Source organism: Cariama cristata, unplaced genomic scaffold (genome assembly GCF_000690535.1).
Source record: "Cariama cristata isolate BGI_N322 unplaced genomic scaffold, ASM69053v1 scaffold1687, whole genome shotgun sequence".
Classification (NCBI taxonomy): Eukaryota; Metazoa; Chordata; class Aves; order Cariamiformes; family Cariamidae; genus Cariama; species Cariama cristata.
The window spans coordinates 1-19,264 of record NW_009626863.1 but is presented as its reverse complement, the minus strand read 5'-3'; the positions used below and the strand labels follow the sequence as shown (position 1 = coordinate 19,264).

The following is a 19,264-nucleotide window of genomic DNA, read 5'->3' as shown; positions in this document are numbered from 1 at the left end:
AAAAAGAAACTTTTTCTTTTTGTAGTATTTCAGGGCAGGGAGCTAGTAGATCTTTCGTTTCTTTTACTTTTAAATACTCCCATTCCCACTGTTACCTCAACTTTGATGACAAATTTCTCTGTTTAAAGTCAGGAGCCAGTGTCCGAGTAGTTAACCAGTTACTCACAGAGATGGATGGTCTGGAGAATCGTCAGCAGGTTTTCATTATGGCTGCCACAAACAGGCCAGGTAAGGACCCAAAAAGCATAAACAAGAGAAATCAGACGTCCTTGGTTCTCTTCTAATGAAATCATGTGTTCTTACATATTTGAATTCTATAACTAACCTTGTTCTGTACTTAAAAATGCAGTGTCTCCTCAAATCCAAACCTTTTCTCATCAATTAATCTGTTCCACATTCTTGTGTCAGTGTGAGATGAAACAGCCTCTTTACGATGTGTCTTAATGAGCATGTGATACTATTGCTGTAAAATGCTTTGAAAGAATTTTGACTGAATTGGATATTGGATTATCTCCTTGGAACGTAAAAGAACAAAAGAGAACTAAACCATACATTATATATTTTTTGCTGCTTAAATTGATTTTTCTATCCAAAGCAACCTTCTAATTTTCTGTTATTTTAAATTTTTTTTTGTCTTGAGGCATCTGTCTCATGTTAAATCATTTTTCCATTTGCTTATCTTTTGCTTCCTCAGCTTCATGTTCCGAACTTGATTCCCTCAACCTGAAGTTATTCTGCTGTTCCCTCATGTTCTGTCAAGCTTTGATATTGACAGCTGTCTGTGCTCCCTTGCTGGCTCTTCAGTTTTTGGTACCTTTTGCAATTTCTGCAGCATCTTCTTAGTTAATAAGCTAAACGCTGACATCTACTTTACAAATATCATGTGGTTTACAACCAACTTTCTGCCTATCTTTTTTGGTATTATGGAGAAGTCTTGTGTTTTATACATAACAAGGAACTTGTCTCTTCCTGAATTTGAACTCCGTCTAGATGCTGATAGTTAGAAGTAAAGGAATTTGTTAGTATAGAAAGAAACATATGCATGAAGATGTTGCGTTTCCTTGGTTTTGAGCATTTTTCTGAATATTGCAACTGAAATCAAATACAGGGTTACTAGTCTGTCTTGGTCAAACCCTACTGGTGTAGGTACCGGAATTTTGGAAAGAACCTTTGTGCCTAGAGCACGTATTTGGCAAATTACTGGTAATGACAAGACAGAGTTAGTTGTTTCACACCTGCATGTATTAAGTAAGGACAAGGTGTAGAATTTTGATGAGAAATGGCTTAACAGGGAAAAATAGCAGCATAGCTACTTTGGATATAAATTGAAAGATGAGAAAGTTAAAATACTTGACTGATTGCTTGGATCCTATAGATTAAGGAAAATTTGGTCTGAAATCACCTAAAACAGGCAACTATGGGGTGTTTTGGGGTTTTTTCCAGTGGTTAAAAAATGCAAAGATTTTGAGGAAAACCTTCCTGTCTCTTGAATTCTTTGCACCATGACAGACTATCAAGCCTTCTACATGGTGAAATATGAGCAGTAGATGCTTAAATCTATATCTGCTTGTAGAAATTCTTTGATTTGAAGTGGGAAGTTTTCCTGGCGTGAGCTTGATGATTTTGACCTACCTAATGCAAGGTAGAAAAGAGAATAAGGTTCTACAATGTAGCACATCTATATATAGATACAGTTGGATGTACCAAGGCTGTTAGTACTAGTGTCATGAAATTGCCTTAGGAAAGAGATCTTTTGCTAAATTAGTTATGCTAGTGCAAGTAGCAGCAGTTGGCACATCCAACTTTTGCTGGAGGAAGCAATTATCTATGCGGTTTGGATCAGTTGGATCTCTTGCTTCAGAAGTGTATCAGTTGTGTGTATGAATAACGCTTTGGTTAGGTTTAGACTACAAACTGTCACTGTGATACCTGCATTTGTTGGAGTGAAGAAATACAGTTTCCAATTGATGCAGCTCTTATGACAACAACTTTTACTGAAGTTGTGGTTAAATTGGGGAAACTGATTTTTTTTTTTTTTTTTCCCCTCTTGTGTAGTTTATTCACCATTTATGCAGCTTAGGAAGATGCAGTGTTCACCAAATTAAATTTTGCTGGTATGATCTGGGTACTCAATAGGAGCACACTGCAGGTAGAGAACAGTGAAGTCAATGTTAGTAAAGCATGCTGACCGCCCTAACAACAAAATGTCCAAGCAGAGACCTGTAGGAGAACCATAGCTCATACTGGCTAGTATATTTAAATGATTCCCACAAACAATAAAAGTTGTGGTGCCTGAAAAGCTCTTTTGCTTATAGGTCTGACACTTGTATGAAAGATTTTTCTGTCATTGTTATGTTGAACAGAGGTGCTGGGGGGTTGTGTAATACAAATATAAACAACGTATGTGTCCCAGCAGAACTTCCTGAAATCTTCCACTGGGCCTGTATTGTGAAGTGTGAGACCTCATCCTTTTTTAATTCATGTTAGGATAATTTAATAGGAGAGAAAATGGCTTTTCAGGATGCTTCTTTTTTAGAATGGTTGCATGCATGGTAGTTTTTATAGTTCGTTGCTGGTACTGTTCATGACTGTTAGTGTATGTTGTCAGCATTGTAGTCACAGAGACCATCGTGCCAAGAGAACAGTCTTCTCTCATAAATATATTGGTATAAAGAATAATAGTACTAGCAGTAGGGTAGCAGTGGCTCAACCAGTTTTGGCATCAAGGTATGTTCCTGGCACAGTTGTTCCAGTGAGGTGCTAGCACCTGTGACAAGGTATTATTGTGAAATGGTAGTGTTTTATATACTCCATGGCTGAAGACTGCCAAATTCTTTTTTTATAATAGCCTTTAAGGACTTGGAACGCTCTAATTCCCGTTTTGCCAAAGGGGCAGGCACAATAGATTGGTTCCTTTGTTTATCATATACAGCCTGCAAGTTGTAATTCTTATTCTGGCAGTGCTGAAATAAGCCTTTGATCTCTCCTTAAAAGCAGGATATTTGAATGTTTTTTGCACTTGGTGACTTTGAAAGTCCTCTGTAGATCTTTCTTGACTACTGCTAAATTAGCAGGGATGCAGTATTCCCAACTCAATCTCTTTCCGCCTAAATGCAGAACGAATGTCAAGCTTTGTCAGAAGAGCATTAAACTTTTAAAGCACTCAATGTCATTAAAAAGAGAGAGAAAAAAAAAAAAGAGGAAGAAATGTCATGTGCTGTTAGAAACTTTATGGGTCAGAATAATGATACTCTTTTTCAGTCTACTTCCTTCCACAAATCTGAGACTAAATACTTAAAAAACCATCAAACACTACTGTTAACTAAGGTCTGTAATTTCCCACAATTTTCTAGTTACCACTGTGAGTTTCAGTGTTGGATACTGCTGCTTTCTGCTCCTTTCTTACTTCCCCAGGCTTTGAACATTTATAAACTCTTTAGAGAAATGCTGACCAAGGCATCAGCAGCATTTACCATGGGGTCTAAGGAACTGTGTGTAACCTGAGGAAACAGACAAGAAATCAGTGAAACACTACAAACTGACAGTGATTTAAGGTTGACATAAATTATGCTGATGACTTTGCTTTTATTCATGGTCTTTTTCTCTAGCTTTTTAAAATTAATTCTTGCAAAATCTCTCTTCTACTGTTATCTTAGAGCATGGTCCTAGTTTCAGTGAGTTCTCTTTTTCTTTAGCAAGTTTATGTTATTTTCTAGAGCTATTCACCTGAAACACGTTTTGAATCAGAGTAAAAAAAGATAATCTTCAGTCTCTGAGAATAGTTACCGTTTTGGTTTGTCTTTTGTTTGTTATGTTTATACATGTTGCTGAATTAAAGGCAAGATAAGATCTAAGAAAAGCAGCAAATATGTGAGGCATGGACCAATTTCTTTTGTGATAGTTCTAATTCACACAAATTACATTTCTGCCTTTCACCAGCCCTTGAATGTTATGTATATTTCACAGTAACTTTAGTGGAGTTCATTTGCTGTGTAGGAGCAAAGTTGTTAACTGCAGTGTTCATGTGGAGTCTCAGAAAACTTTTTAGGGCTTCTGAGCCTACATTCCAGAATGTCACAGATGTGAGGACCTAGATCTTGTATACTTCAACTATAATTTTGGAAGCTGTAGTGAGTGTAGGAGAAGTTTGATGGACTCAGCACAATAGCCGTTGTTGCTGGTACGCACTGAACTTTCGTAAATGTTGTTGACTCTTGTACAGCTGAGATAAGACATGAATAATCAACTGGAAATGAGTATGAGACTAATAGATTTCAATATAGTACAATAGAATGTCACATTATAGGGATTCATGCAAAGATACCTGCAATAGAATTTAATGAAGGGGATAAAATTTTGCAGTAGTTTGGAGAGCAGTGTAGTAGCAAACTGAAATACTACATAATTCTCTAGAGGCTAGTGCCTGTTTTAACCTTTAAAAACAAAGCAAGGAATGGATGTACTCTAAATGCCTTCTTAACATAATTTCGGCAAATTATTTGGAAAATGGTACTACTGTCTTCTAATGACATAGTCAACACCATTGACTACATCAGGAAACCCAGACAGAAAATTATTAACTAGGCATTTCTCTTAATAGAAGTATATTCTCTTTGTGAGACAACTGCTTGGAAAAGAAGTGCTGCGTGTTATCACCTTTCCATGTTTCACTTTCAAACTCGAGAGATAATAATAGGCTTTGAAAGAGGTATCTACTATAACTACCTTACATTTAACATTTTAATGAAATTATCTAAAATTAGTTGACTCTCTTCTGTTTAGATGAGTTTCAAGATAATAGATATGGAGAGAACATTATGATTCATCAGGATGGAATGCTTTGAAATTCCTAAAAGTGGAGCATTATTCAGTTCTTTTAAACAGAGATGAAGAATGAGTGAGCTTGACCAATGAGTAAATACTAATTTTCTGTGTTACATGACTTGAATTTTCAAGAACTTTAAGTCCAGGTCTGAATCAGCAGAGTGAGTTGAATTGACTCATAAAGAGATGGGGAGTGTAGATAATGTGTTTTAAACTTTGGTGTGGTCTTCTCATTGTAAACCACCATTACTGCAGTTAATTATTGAGTTAGTATGAGTTGTAGAAACTCTTTGCATGCAGGAAATGTAATCATTTGCATACAAATGTATGAATGCATCTTTAGACTGTATCACTAACTTTGTATCATTGGACAAATAGTGTGGCATGTGACATGTTCTCAGCATGCAAAATGGAAACAGTATTTCCCATATCAAGCTTAATATTTTTAAAGAGCTTTTGAAACTTTAGAGTGCGGAAGTTATCAAGTGCATGGTGTTGTAATGCAAGTCCTATTGAGAGTGTTTGTAATTGATCTGTTGAGCGAACTTTGTCATCTCATCTTAATAACGTGACAAGACTTCTGTCCACAGAGGCACAAAAACAGGAAAGTGCACTTGTGCTAAAAGCAAGATAAAGTGTCATATAGCTCTGTGCACCAACACATAAGAAAGATGTTTTTGTCTGGGCCTGCCATGGGAGGGATTCTGTTTCCTGTGTTTCATCTGGTCTGGATTAAATTAATACATCAAGTTCTTCCCTTTTTTCACTACCATTCTTGTCACATTCGCAATAGCTGATTTTTGCCTATGTAGATGCCTCTGGCCATGACTACTGTATCTTGGGAAAAAAAATTGCTTTTGTCCAAGAAAGAGATAGTGGAGTAATTTTTAATATATGCATCTCATTCTTACTTTTTGTCCTTTAAGCATAGGTGAGAGTAACTTGAACAAAACTATGCACATCTTTAAAAAGTGAATCAAGACTACATTTTGTTAGGATTGGGTAGCTGGAGTCTTGACGGAGTTAAGCAAACTTTTTTTCATTTGCAAAAAAGGGATAGCTGTGCTTCCATGCTACTCTTTTGGGGTTTGGGTGGTGGGTTGTTTTGTTTTGTTTTTCTTTTAAACATCTATACAGTAAGGATTAACAGCTTAAGTTTTCCCAGTGCTTCACCTTTAATATACATGAATGGACACAGTTTGTCTGTTAGCTTCATTTTGTCAAGGGGATGTAACGATTGTAAGGGTACTGGCAGCTTCATTTGGAGACCTTGATAGCTTCCAGCTTAAGACTTAGGTGTTACTTTCAACTGTTACTCTTGGATAAGGTTCTTGCAATAGCTACCGAACATATCTATATAACTTAAGAGACTTCAAAAAAAGTCTGGTATACTAAAAGTACAGTTCTATTTATCTCTTCTATGAGTGCTTTTGTGACTTTACTGTTCACATTATTGTAGTATGTAGGATATCATGGAATCATTTAGGTTGGAAAAGACCTTCAAGATCATCAAGTCCAACTGTTAACCTAACAATGCAAAGTCAACCACTAAACCATGTTCTTAAGTGCCACGTCTACACGTCTTTTAAATACGTCCAGGGATGGTGACTCAATAGAATTCCTTAGTAAAATACAGCAAGTAATACCATCATCGTTTTTTAGTAGACAGGGAAATGGGGCATCAAGTAGCACTTAGAATCATCATCCAGTCAGTTTGTGCTGAAATGCAAACAGGAAATGAGGTCTTTCCCATGTTATATGCCCTGTTTGTATCTCTTGTTATACTAATAGTCCTGACTTATTGTTTGTGGAGGTTCAGTATTAAAGCCTGTGGTGCTAAAAGGCTGCTAGACGTTTCTATTACATTTAAGCTTTGAATGGTTTTATAGAAGCATTGGTGATGATTTTTGGTTTCTTACTTCTCCACATGTAATAAAATTTGGAGTCTGTAGTTCTTCCTCAGAAATAAATTCTGTACTTTGCAGCTTGTATTTTGTGTTTTCATGGGTTTCTGATTTTACCATTCAGAAAATTAATATGTAATAGAAATGCAAATGACCAGTAAAATAAGTTTACATATGCATGCTTATGACTGACCCTCTGTACTTGTTATTCTTAATGTGTTACTGTGCCTTTCAAGCAGATTTGCAGTGGTTAATACGGGTTGAGTTTCTTCCAACAGAACAAACTGGAAGCATTTTTTTCCATGTTATGAATTAATATGGAATTCCTCACTTGACCGTGCTAGGTGTGGCAGTAAAAATGTTCTAGTACTGTATTGCCAAAGATAGAGTTATCTTCATTTGTGGAGAGATGAAACTGGTATTTATGAGCCATCTTTGAGCAGATGGAGCTTAACTGTACTGGGTGATAGAGGCTCCTACTTGACAGAGATGAAACTATTTCAGTCAGCTATTTTAATGCTCAGAGCTTCACATCATGACACAAATATTTCTTTGAATCTCAGTACAAGTATGCGTGTATTCCTTCTCATGTGTATACTTTCATAAGGGTGGATCTCATTTCTGGATTTTTTTTTTTTTTTTTCCCCTTCACTAAGATATAATTGACCCAGCTATCCTGCGCCCTGGTAGACTGGATAAAACACTCTATGTGGGTTTGCCACCACCTGAAGATCGACTCGCTATTTTAAAGACCATCACCAAAGTGAGTATTTGGAAATAAATCCTTATGTCAAAGCTTGGTGGAATGAATTAAGACAAATTAAATTTTACAGAGAATTGCAGGATCCTGTCTCATGAAACACTTTCAGATATTACATGAGGTCATAAAAATAAACCATCAGCTATATCTGCTGTTAAATTTGCTCTGAGACTGCAAGGGGTTGATAAATCTTGAGTAAAGCAAACCTGTTAAACATAGAAGCTCCTGCCTTTATAGTCACAGTTTGAACAGATTTAATGAAAAGATTCCTATCTGTGTGAGTAATGGGCATAGAAGTGTTTTGGAAGCTTTTTTTTGGGGACAGGCAGGGGGGTCCACACATTCACCAAAATGAGCCACAAGCTCTGGCTGTATTTGCTTAACAGTAATTGTGTCACTTAATTGCCTTAGGATTAAAGGAACCTTGTGATGATAGAGGTTGTAGGTCAAAGTAAACGTGGAAATGTAAAATACCTGCCTTCATGGGTCTTCCCTGTGGTTAATGGCACATTCTGCCACTTCAGAGATTTGGATCATAGAATTCTATTTTAGTATTTCTGTAAATATGATACAGCAGTTATCAGGGCCTTAAAAAAAGAACGTGCAAAGCATTATGAACTACTCGGATATTTCCTACTTTTTCCAGTAGATCAACATTGATTGTTAAGAGCAGGTTTCTATCAGATTATTATTTTTTTTCAGCTGCAAAGGAGACTAAGTCTTCACTATAGTGAAAAGATAGCATTGTGTTATGAAAAGTGTGGCTAAAATTATTTAGCAAATTTGTAACATAGATAATTCAGACTTGTGTAAGCATAAAGTTGTGGTATACGCAATAGTTAATCCCATAGGAGAATTCAGAAAGTGAGACCTCATTCAAGCATGTTCTTTCATGCCAAAATGGTTGTTCAAACGTCAGACTCTCATTACAAATTCAGGATGGTAGACTTTCCTTCATTTGTTCTATGCATTACTTCATGGAGGGGAAAAAAGTAAGTATGCCCCCGTTAGCAGTAGATCAGTTTATTGTTTCTAAGTTTTATAAAAATATTTCAGTTAAAACTTATTACAACCCTGTTGTTAAAGATGACTGCCTTCTAAAAGACCTGGAGAGAATTTCAGTGTAACATCCATCAATCATTTTTCAAACATACTGTAAGGAATTATGGTTTTTATTTTAGCAAATTTATTTTTAGAAATAACTCAAAGTGTTCTTTAAAAATTGGGCGTATGTGATTGTTCTGACTTAATACAAAGAACCTTGTTCTTCTGGAAGAAGTGGGTAGTAAGAGTCAGTCACTAGACTGTCTAAACAGAGCAAAAGGATTCTGGTAGAGAGTTTACATCTGCTCTGTTTTTTTAACATACAGGTGTTAGCCGTGCTCTCCCTAATTTTTGCTGGACAATCTTTGGAGATTTCTAACTGTCTTAAGAGCTTTCCCTGTAACTAGTGGTGTAGGAAAACAGTGCAGCAAAGCTTGGTGCAAGACTTGATGGGAGGGGAAGGTGATATTAATCAAAACTGTTTTCTCTAACTCGCTCATAGATTTCACTTGCTTACACTGTCACAGCCACATATAGTCACCAAGATGCATGCATCCATGTGGTAGGGCCAGGATCACTTGTGTGGAACACCAAGGATAAAGAACTCTGTGTTGAGTCCTCGCTTCATCTCTTGGCTTCCTCTTGACTGGCAATGACAAACTGGTGGTTAGAGAGAACTGTTTTCTGGATTCCCTTTAAGAATCAAACAGTTCAGAATCGTGCTTACTTCAGCTGCCATAAATCTTGGGTGAGGTTGCTGAAAAGTGTCTTTGCTCCTTCCTTCTGGGAATCTTTGTGGCTCCAGTCTATCTTCCTGTTGGGATAACACCAAGAGGAGTGGCACATGGGTGTGGTAACCTTGTCATTATCATGTTATCAGAGCATATTTGGATTCTGCTGTCAAACCATCTTTGCTGTGGTCTTATCTGATTATGGGCCTTCTTGTGATACAAACAATGCATTGCATTGTGTTTACCAGCTTGGTTCCTGTGGATCCTGTCCTTGGTTATCAGGGCATGTTATTTTTGGATTGCCAGATACTTCCATGCATACTTAATTCATACTAGTCTTAATGTTTTGGTTAGGAATCTTTGTAGTGAATGAGGTGTTAAGTTTTTAATGGATTTTTTTTTTTTCCTCGGGTCTTAATTAAGAGGCCAGCAGAAATGAGATACAAACACTCTCTGAATGAGTCTTTTCCGTGCATGTTTCCCTGTTCATTCCATGAGAAGACCAGTGCTGTTCTCACTTTACTACTTCTGCAATCACCAGAGTTCTCATAAAGCTGGGCAAAGATTTGTATTTCTAGTGTTAAGAACAAGAAATAGGTTGTTATTTTCTTTAAAAATGTATAGGAGTTATCGGCAAGAAGAACATGGAATGTGGAGAGAGGAAAATAAAATATCTTAAATTAATTGAAATACCTTATTTTTTGTCAGACTTCATCCATGCAGTCTAAGTAAGGAAATTTGAAAAGTCTGAGTACAGGAACACTTGCTTAAATATGACTCAGGGCTAGATAAAACAAAATGTTTGGTGCAGATGCGAGTGGCTTCTGGGTAATGGTGTGCATTCCCAAAAGTCCCCAAAGAATATATGCACAGGATGTGGAAACTGAGAATCATTGCTGAGGGAAAACATGGATGCTTGCAAAGTTAGCATGAGGAGTAGAAAAAGGAGTTAGGGGGAGGAATAGCTTGTGAGGAAGACAGACAGCCTACAGACAGCCTAAACGTAGGTTAACACTTTGTTGTGAAAGAGTTTTATTTCAGCTAACTTGTACAAATCAGTCATTTTAAATTGCTTATTAATTATGCAAGAGAAGCATGTCTTCACATGTTTAAATTACTCATGTACTTACATTCCTGCAAGCTGTATCAAGCTTCTCTGGTGTACAAACTGCTGAGCTTGTCTCCAGAGCAGGCAGGTCAAACCACTCAAAAAATGCACAATGTACGTTGCTACTCAAAGTAATAGGTAAAACATTTCTTTTTAGCAGAGGAGGTGTCTCTCTGGCTTGCAGTCTTGTACGACAATTACTAAAGTATCCCATGTGAAATTGTATGAGGAGGCTTCCTTGTTTCCAGGCTAAAATCTCTCCTTTCAAGATATTTCAAAATTCCTTTATCTTTTTGTTGTTTGGTTGTTTTGGGGTTTTTTCCCCCCTTTCTAACTGGTATTCTACCAGAGATTCATTCAAGATTGGTCCCTTACGCTGCCTAGTCCTTGATTATTCTACTGTCTGTTAAGTATTCAGGGGTTTTAACTTGCTAGTTACTATTTTTATTTTTTTCTCTTGAAGGTATTGTAGGTATGGGGTATATTAGTTCACCTGAAGAAGTCGGAAAAGAATTATATGAATTTGTGCATTTCTGTCAAATGAGTTTCTGGCAGAAATGTATCAATTGTATCAAAAAAATGTCCTTTCATGTCTAAACTCAGGTATTGTTTGATACTATAGATATCTAGAATCTCTGTACTACCATGATACTACTTTACTGTTGTCTAAGGGTAATAGGGAGATCTCCATGCTTACAGTGTTTGAAAATTTTGTTGGCTAGTTTCAAATATAATTTATAATGTTGTTCAATACTTTTTGCTGTTGGAGATGCAAAAATAATAAAAGAAACAGCTTCTGGGATCTTGGTGGAGGTAGCAGTGATAATATGGAAGAGTAGTGTCAAAAAGTCTACAGGAATGTCTACAGTGTATGTAAACTTTTATGAAATCCAGAATGGAAAACTTCTAAACAATGCTGTTGATGTAACCAGCTGCTTAAGGCATGTCCACATAATGGAACAGTGTCAATGTTACGTTGCCCTGTGACAGGCTGGCCATCATTTTGTTAGAGAAAATCTAATCTGTTGGTTGGAAGTTAAAATTTAGCATTACTTATTATTTCATAATTAAATATTTTTAAGGCTGGTTGTCCTTCTTGTTGGTTTGAGATTAAAAATGTTAGTATTCGTAGATTTTTCAGGGAATTTGTCAGATCCCTGTATGATTCCTGATTGATGAAAGTTAATTGCTTTGGGGATGGCATGTGTAAAAAAAAAAAAAAAAATGATGGTTTTTTAATCTTCTTTTTATTATCTCAACCCCTTTAGGATGGCACCCGGCCTCCACTAGATACTGATGTGAGCCTTGAAGAAATTGCTTACAGTCAACATTGTGATTGCTATACGTAAGTTGCTTCTAGTTTTGATTTTAGTAGTTAATGTGCAGTGCCAGCAGTCTTCTGATGTGTGATAATGTGTGTTATGTTGTTATTATTATGAGGATCTCTTAACTTTCAGGGTTTATAAGCCTTTTCCCTTATGCTATTTTTCTTGCTTTCACTTGTGCTTTTTTTTCTAAGGAGTTGGTAGGAATACATGGATGCTAAAGTCTTTTTCATCTGGAATAGTCCTCTTCATGTTATAAATACAGATCAGTATGGGCCTCTTGGTTTTGCCCGATTTTATTTTGTAATTCTTGCATAATCTGAGGATAGAAGAGCCCTTTTTAAGTTGTGGACCTATATACAAGGATGATGAAAGCAAATTGGTTAAACAACTGTAACCAACTTGTTCTGTCATGCAGTTGCAAGCAATGTGTTTGACAATGTAATGAGGGCCTATTTCAACTTCTGCTTTGGGAAAACCAAGGTGTCTTTTTTAGGAAAGCTTGATAGCCATATCTGTCAGAATAATTTGCAACTGTGTTCTACAAAACTTCAAAAAGCTTTAATCTATTAAATGATTTATTAATAGTTAATGATTTTCTGGAGTTCAAAAAAGATAAAGTTTATGACATGCTGCTTGTCACAATATTGCTTTTGAATCTTAAAAATGGAGGCTATCACCAGTAGTGATTTTGTCATTGTTTTGTACTTGGGAAAGATGAATACTTTCTCTTTCTCTGCCCCTTTTGCTCACTGGTTTGTTTCTTTTTTTGATGTGCATGTGGGTTTTGAATTGGGGGGGGGGGGGGTTTTTTTTTGGGGTTTTTTTTTTTTTTTGCCTGGATTGTCCGTGTTTTTTTTATGGAGAGATTTTGTTGGAGTTTTTTTGTTTGGTTGGTTTTTGGGTTTGTTTTTAGAAAACAGCAGTATTCCTAGCACCCCCAAATGAAGCATGGGAAGTTAATTGTGAAAATTTTCTTTGGTTCAATGACTTGCGCCAGTTTAAAGGCTTGTGAAAAGTTCCAACAGCTAGAAAGTAGAAACAAATATTTAGAAAAACTGATCTGACTATGTTTTGTGGATACTATTATCTTAAGAGCATGGTATCTTAACTGTTGATGCAGCTTTGAGCAAGGCAACTCCCTTTTGTAATACTGGGTGATTCCATTTGAATCTTTCATAAGACTGATACAAAAAAAAAAAAGTATCATGTTCCTGTCGAGTGGCACAATGTTAATCAATCCCTTGGCATTTTTAAGGATGATAGGTGAAGTTTTTGCCTCTTCCCTTGCTTCTCATTTATTTGATCTTGATTTGTGGCTAAAATCTGGAGGACGTTATTCCATAATGAAGGTTGCGGCACGGGGTAGTCCTCAGACCTCTTTCCAATGTTCTTAAGATGAATCTTTGTGACAGCACAACTAGTCTCTTACCATCATTTGTAGTGTCTTGCTTTTCTATATGCCATCAGCAAAAGACAAGAGAAAATTACCCTAAAATAACCTGTTCTGTTTTTATCTGTAGAGGGGCAGACCTTTCCGCTCTAGTGCGTGAGGCTTCAGTTGGCGCCTTGAGACAGGAAATGGCCTTCCAGAGTACTCAAAGCAAGAAAGGTAAGAAAGCTTTACAAAAATCTTAACTGAACAGTGAGAAGATGTGGACAGAATGATGTGCTTCACTTACAAGAGAGAAGTAGCATATGTTTAAAACAGCGATTTAAAAGGTTCAATAATAAATGTGACAGTGACTTAACAAGATTGATTATTTGGTGTGTAGAGGACGGGGCCAGACAAACTGTCAGGGAGGCCCTCCCATTGAGTCACGAGGTTAAGAGTAGACCCTCTTGCTTTCTAACCTCCTTCGCAGAGAGGAGTCGAGGTGCAGCTGGATCCACTCCTAGTCCCAGACTTGGTCAACAATTTGTATCTAAAGAATTATATGTGAACAATCAATCTTTTATATCACTGTCACGAATACAATTTTTACACAGTTTTGGCTTAGCAGAAATCTAGGATTTATTAATATTTTTCACAAGATTAGGGTATGTAATTCGTAACAGCACTTAATCATCAGCCAGTTTAACAGAGACATTCAATGGAATTTGTTATAATCAAGATAGCGACTCTGTTAACAATTTGAGAATGGCAAGGTCAACCAAAACATATAGCAGGGTTGCACACACAGATGGAGGTTAAATCACATCACACCCACACACAGATAGACAGACAAACAGTTCTAAGTCAAATTGCACACACACACACACACACACACAGAGGTTAAGCTGTGATCAAAATTTCCCTTTTCATGACTTTAATTACTCCCTTTATATGCTGGCATTCATCAATGGACGGTCGGTGAACTGTGCAAAATCAGGCCTTTGAGTCCTGGTAAAATCATCAACCGACGATCTGTCAATTCTTGCAGAATTTACCCTCATAGGCGTCCCAATTCAGGGGGAGATACTGGGTCACACCGTCCACTGTGGTCCTGGAGTGCTCAAAGGGTCTCACTTTGGATCGCTATTTATAGGGTCTCAAGATTATTGACTTTTGGTCAGTATTGCCCATTCTGGCCACAATTCATGCTGAGTCATTCTGGTATACTGATCAGGCTGAAGGTGGGCCAGGGAGTGCCTGACACCTCTGCCGCAGGCTACTGCAAAGTATTTAAGGTAGTTCAAGACAAGCATAAAGGCGTGCATACTGTACATAATTAAGTCAGATTTCTTTTAAGAACACATAAATATCTTTGAAGTAGATGTAGCGGACAGCACAGGAAAAAATGGTTATGCTGGATGTTCAGCATTAATTTATTTTTTTTTTAAAGAACTGAACCTTGTAACCTTAAATAAAAGTTTGTTAAATGGCAGTATAAATTGACAATTTATACACTAGACTGAATACATCTTTGCCAAATTTCCACATCACTATCAAAGACTAATTATACTGACTTACTTGCAGATTTGAGTACAGTTGTAACTGCACACATACTGATCACACACCTTTGGCACACAATTGTATTGTGTAACTGAATACGTGCATCTAGTAGTAACGGCGCTAGGAGAATCTGAGTGCCATTTTAGATCTTAGGTGTTTAGCTCATCAGTGGCTTTTGCCAGGACTTTAACAGGGAGTTATAAATTGTTTCAAGTACAATGTCTGCCCTTTCCCTATCTCTCTGCACTTTTGTTTTAAGTTATATTTTCCTGTTTTTTAAAATTATTATTTTTTCTGTGCAGATTGGAAACTGAAAGTCTTTTATATAAAATGTGTATGTATCTAGATTTTTTCCAGTAATTTTGTTTGTTATTTTACCCGTAAGTCAAAATGCAAAGCTAAGATGGAATCGTGACTTTTCAGATGATGTCCTTGGGAAATATATTAGGCTTTCATTATGCCTCTGATTTCTAAGAACCACGCTGGAATTTTAATGGCTTTGATCTAGTACATATTCAGTCTTACCTGGTTTTATCAACAGTAGGTTAACAGAGCAGAATGTTTGTATTTCTTGTTTTGAGGGAACTAGCACGTCCATTTAGACGGGGGGAAAGAAAGAAATAAACCTTCACTGTTACACTGACTTGGTTACCCATTTTGCTAGCTGTAGATGGAAACAGCTCTTGATTTGAGATGGAAATTTCTGAATTTATTCTGTTCATTTTTATAACTATCCAGAATACAGGAAGCTTTATTCAAAGATGTTCATGACTTCACGTTTAGGATTGCAGCCTGAGCACTTACTGTATGGATGTGTTGGCAGACAGCAAGCCCATAATATATACATAGCTTGATCTGCATGTTTAGAGCAGCTGTTTGTTTGGGATGTCCTTGGGTTTGAATTTCCAAGATGGCAGCCCTGGCTGGTATGAAAGTGTGTGTGTAAGGTGGTTTCTGATTTGAGACCTTGTTCATTTATATCTTCAAAAGGGTAGTGTGTGTACACAGACTGGAGAATGTCTTCCTTCAGTGTTAGCACAGGACGTGCACAACTGACTCCCACGCTCTGTACATGACTGTAGATGGGTGCTGTGCATCCTCATCAGTTAGTACTTTGGAGTCACCTGGCTGAGATCAGTGCTGCTCCTATTCTGTAGAAACTGTTGCAACTTCCTTGTTATAACTGATGTTTTCCCTGTGGAATAAATTCAGCGGTGCATGTTTTCTTAACGCTCAACAGTGGTTTGCTTGAAGGGACTTTTATTTATAGTAAAATGGAAAGGTATCCTTTTTGTGATATTTCTTATAAGAATCCATAAATTCTACTTCCAACTTGAACAGGCCTAGGAGAGCTGGTCATGTTAGTCACTGCTATCTGGGGGAAGAAGGGGGGAAATCCTAACAAAGATCAGGCATATTTTCAGTTTTATGAGGTCCCTCTGGAGTTCCTCATCATTGGCCTAGCATTGGACTGCCCAGAAGAGTTCAGTATCAATTGCAAACTTGGAGTTTACACTTCTGACTCCCTTTTCCAGACCACTGATGGAGATGCTGCATAAAACCGATTTCAGCACCGGTGCCAGAGTGGGACCCTACTGCTGCTTGTTCCCTAGCCTGAAAAGTGATCATTAAGCCTTATGCTCTATTTCATATCCCTTAATCAGCTTTTGGTCCGCCAAAGTGTCTTTCCTTTGAAGTTTACCAGTCCTCTGGTGGCTGTAACAACAAGTTATATGATTTGGCCAGTATTTTGCAGTTTCATAGACAAGTTCCTTCAGAACCTTTGGGTGAACACCATCTGGTCCTGGTGACTTACTGACCTATTTTAGTCCTATTTAGGCTTACTGACCTAACTGACATATTTTAGTTTAATACTTCCTGTATATTTATTTAAAATAGATTTAGTTACAAAGAATGTACAGGGTATGAGAATCTCGACACAGCTGCAAAGATGGATGCAGAGAATTCACTGACCTTCTAAACTATGACCTTATCCCTGAGTGTCCCTTCTTGTATATTATTTTTTTGAAAAGATACCCAGTGATTCCACATCACCTGCATAGTCTGTAAAGCTGATCTTCATAAGCAAAGAGTCTATGAGACTTCCTCTTACAGCAGTTAAGAGTGAGTGTGGTTTAACAAGTAAAATTAAAGTTTTGTATCTTTGCGATTCAATTTGAAAAGCAAGATCTGGTCCTTGTTTGATACTTTCAAATTAAGAGGAAAGGGAACCAGCTATCCTCCATTCACCTATGTAAATAGGAAAAAAACCAATTTGATATTTGGCGTTTTAAGTACTTAGTCTTATTTTAAAAAGATCATACCTGTTGATATACTTCATTATTTTAATTTATCAGTATAAATTGTTTTAAATAATAAAACATTCATACCTTCTTATTCAGACTAAATGGTTTTGTGATCAGAAATCAAGGCAAACTATGTTAATGCAAGTAGCCAAGGCATAGATTACTGACAGCTAAATTCGCCAGTGTCAAGCATTGTGCCTGCTTTTATCATGCAATAAATATGAAGTAGTCTAACTTACTTTCAATGAGAGGTAAACTACTTTACCTAGCAGTAGATAAAAATATGCTTATACGTAGGCATAGCTAATACTCTTACATTAGTATCATAGACTGTTTCACCTTGACTTTTTCCTGATAACCATGTCCTTAATGACACTGATCTTCCTAGCTGATGAATGCTGTTTTCTCCTTTCCCTTTCCTCCCTCCCTATAGTTGAGACTATATATTTCTTCACGGTTTGATTAAAAAGTTACAGGCTTAAAAACAAAAGTGAAAGCAAAATGAAGCTTCATTTTAATATTTTACAGAGTTTTGATGACTTAGTCTTAAAGTAATTTGGCTTCTGTGAAAGACCCAAGTTGAAGCTTTTTTTCCTTGCTATAAGTAGCGTTTCCTGGGGGAAATAAGTTAAAATACTGATATTTTAAATTTACATCTTCATTTATACTGGTATTACTTTATATGGTAATGAGAATCTTGAACAAGAGCTTCAGAGAACTGAGCTGAGAAAGAGCAGCAAGGCTGTATGTTTAGTTCAGTGAACTTGAACCTTCATCTTTTACTTGCTTTAAAAGTATAATAATTGTAACTCTTGGCTGTTCTGTTTTATACCTTAAACAAGTTCTCATCTTTAATTTAGTGCCTTTCATCTGCTGTGTAGTCTTTTGCTGTGTCACCAGAAAGTTTTTGTTAAACTCAGACATCTAATACATTAATGAGTAATCTTGAACAGTTTTTTCATGTCAGCACATCCCATTTCACATTACAAAGATGTACTCAAAGGCAGTGGCAGTACGCATCTGTGGAAGCAAGAAGTGTCTTAATGAAATATATTAAAAATGCACCAAATTGACTCTAAAGACATACTTTTTTTAACTATCATATCTGATACATGTGCATAATGTTAGCATTGTAATGAGTCTGTACAATAGTGGTATCTTGGGATTCTTAAGTTTAGATTAAACATGGCACTTGCTTGTGAGAGCAGACAAGTCCATGATTTACTTGAGATATACTTACGTTTTAGTGTACTAAAAAACCTGTTCAAAAGGTTATGATTAGGAATAATTACTGTGGATAGCTGCATTAAGGTCAAAAAGGCAATTTGCATAAACTTAAACACAGGGAGTTGCAAAAGTGAAAGCTTTCATCGCTTCTGGGTAATGCCAGACAAGGCAATGACATGAAAAGTCAATTACTTAGGAACTGAGCATCCTGTAGTACAATTGGAATGGTAACAAAATGTTTTCTAGGTACTTACAAAATAACACTCCGTAGGGAAGCTTAATATTAAACATGTACAGAAAACAAAGCCCAGAACTGGAAGCAGCAGGATTTGAGGCATTCCTTTGGTTAAGGGACTTGAATTCTAATTGGATTTGATGTAAGCTGCAGTTCACTTGGCATCTTTGAGAATGAAATTCTCTATCTGCAGGTAGAAACACTAATACCTAAAATAACTTCTGGAAACAAGTAAGTATTCTTTGGCTTAAGGTGCAAGGGATAGAGGGATTAAGATCTTGCCTAAGATCATAAACAGCAGGCTACATAAAATATAAGAGTTCAGGTGTTCATAACACTACTGAATTAGATCTCAACCTACATGCAGTTAGGTTTCATGAATGGTGCCTTGAAATACATGCAACAAACCCTTGATTGTCACTTTGCCTGCAATTTTAGTAATTTATTATGCTTTGTTCTTTAAGGAAAAATCAAGGTTTCCCGTAAACACTTTGAAGACGCTTTTAGGAAAGTGAAATCTTCAGTATCAAAAAAGGTAAGACAAGCTTCAAGTATGCAAGACTCATTACTCCCCTGGAAGGGATACTCTTTTTGTGCTGGAGATTGGTGGGAATAGTTAAGGTTGCAGTATACTTGCATGTATTTCAAACTGACACTACCTGTTTCTGTATTAAACAAACCTGATGTTTTCTACAAGGTCAGAAATTAAAGTCTCCCTTTTCAGCTGCAGATGATGCATTGCAGGTAGGCAGACTACCATGCTATCAAGGTTATCTTTTAGTATGGAACCTTGGACTTCTCATTATTGACCTGGCCCTATGTCACCGTTTAAGGCTGGGCTTAAAGCGGGTGGCAGATGCTCTCT

General features: G+C 36.8%; 1 protein-coding gene across 1 annotated transcript in view; it reads left to right on the top strand.

Moving 5' to 3' along the window:
• Window positions 1–13,334, top strand: part of NVL (nuclear VCP-like) — a 33,794-nt gene extending 20,460 nt beyond the window's left edge. Inside the window, exons 17-20 of the mRNA XM_009704185.1 lie at window positions 129–228; window positions 7,385–7,491; window positions 11,640–11,716; window positions 13,220–13,334. Of these exons, the coding sequence (XP_009702487.1) occupies window positions 129–228; window positions 7,385–7,491; window positions 11,640–11,716; window positions 13,220–13,334 (399 nt within the window). The remainder of the gene's footprint in view (window positions 1–128; window positions 229–7,384; window positions 7,492–11,639; window positions 11,717–13,219) is intronic.
• Window positions 13,335–19,264: the final 5,930 nt, after the last annotated feature.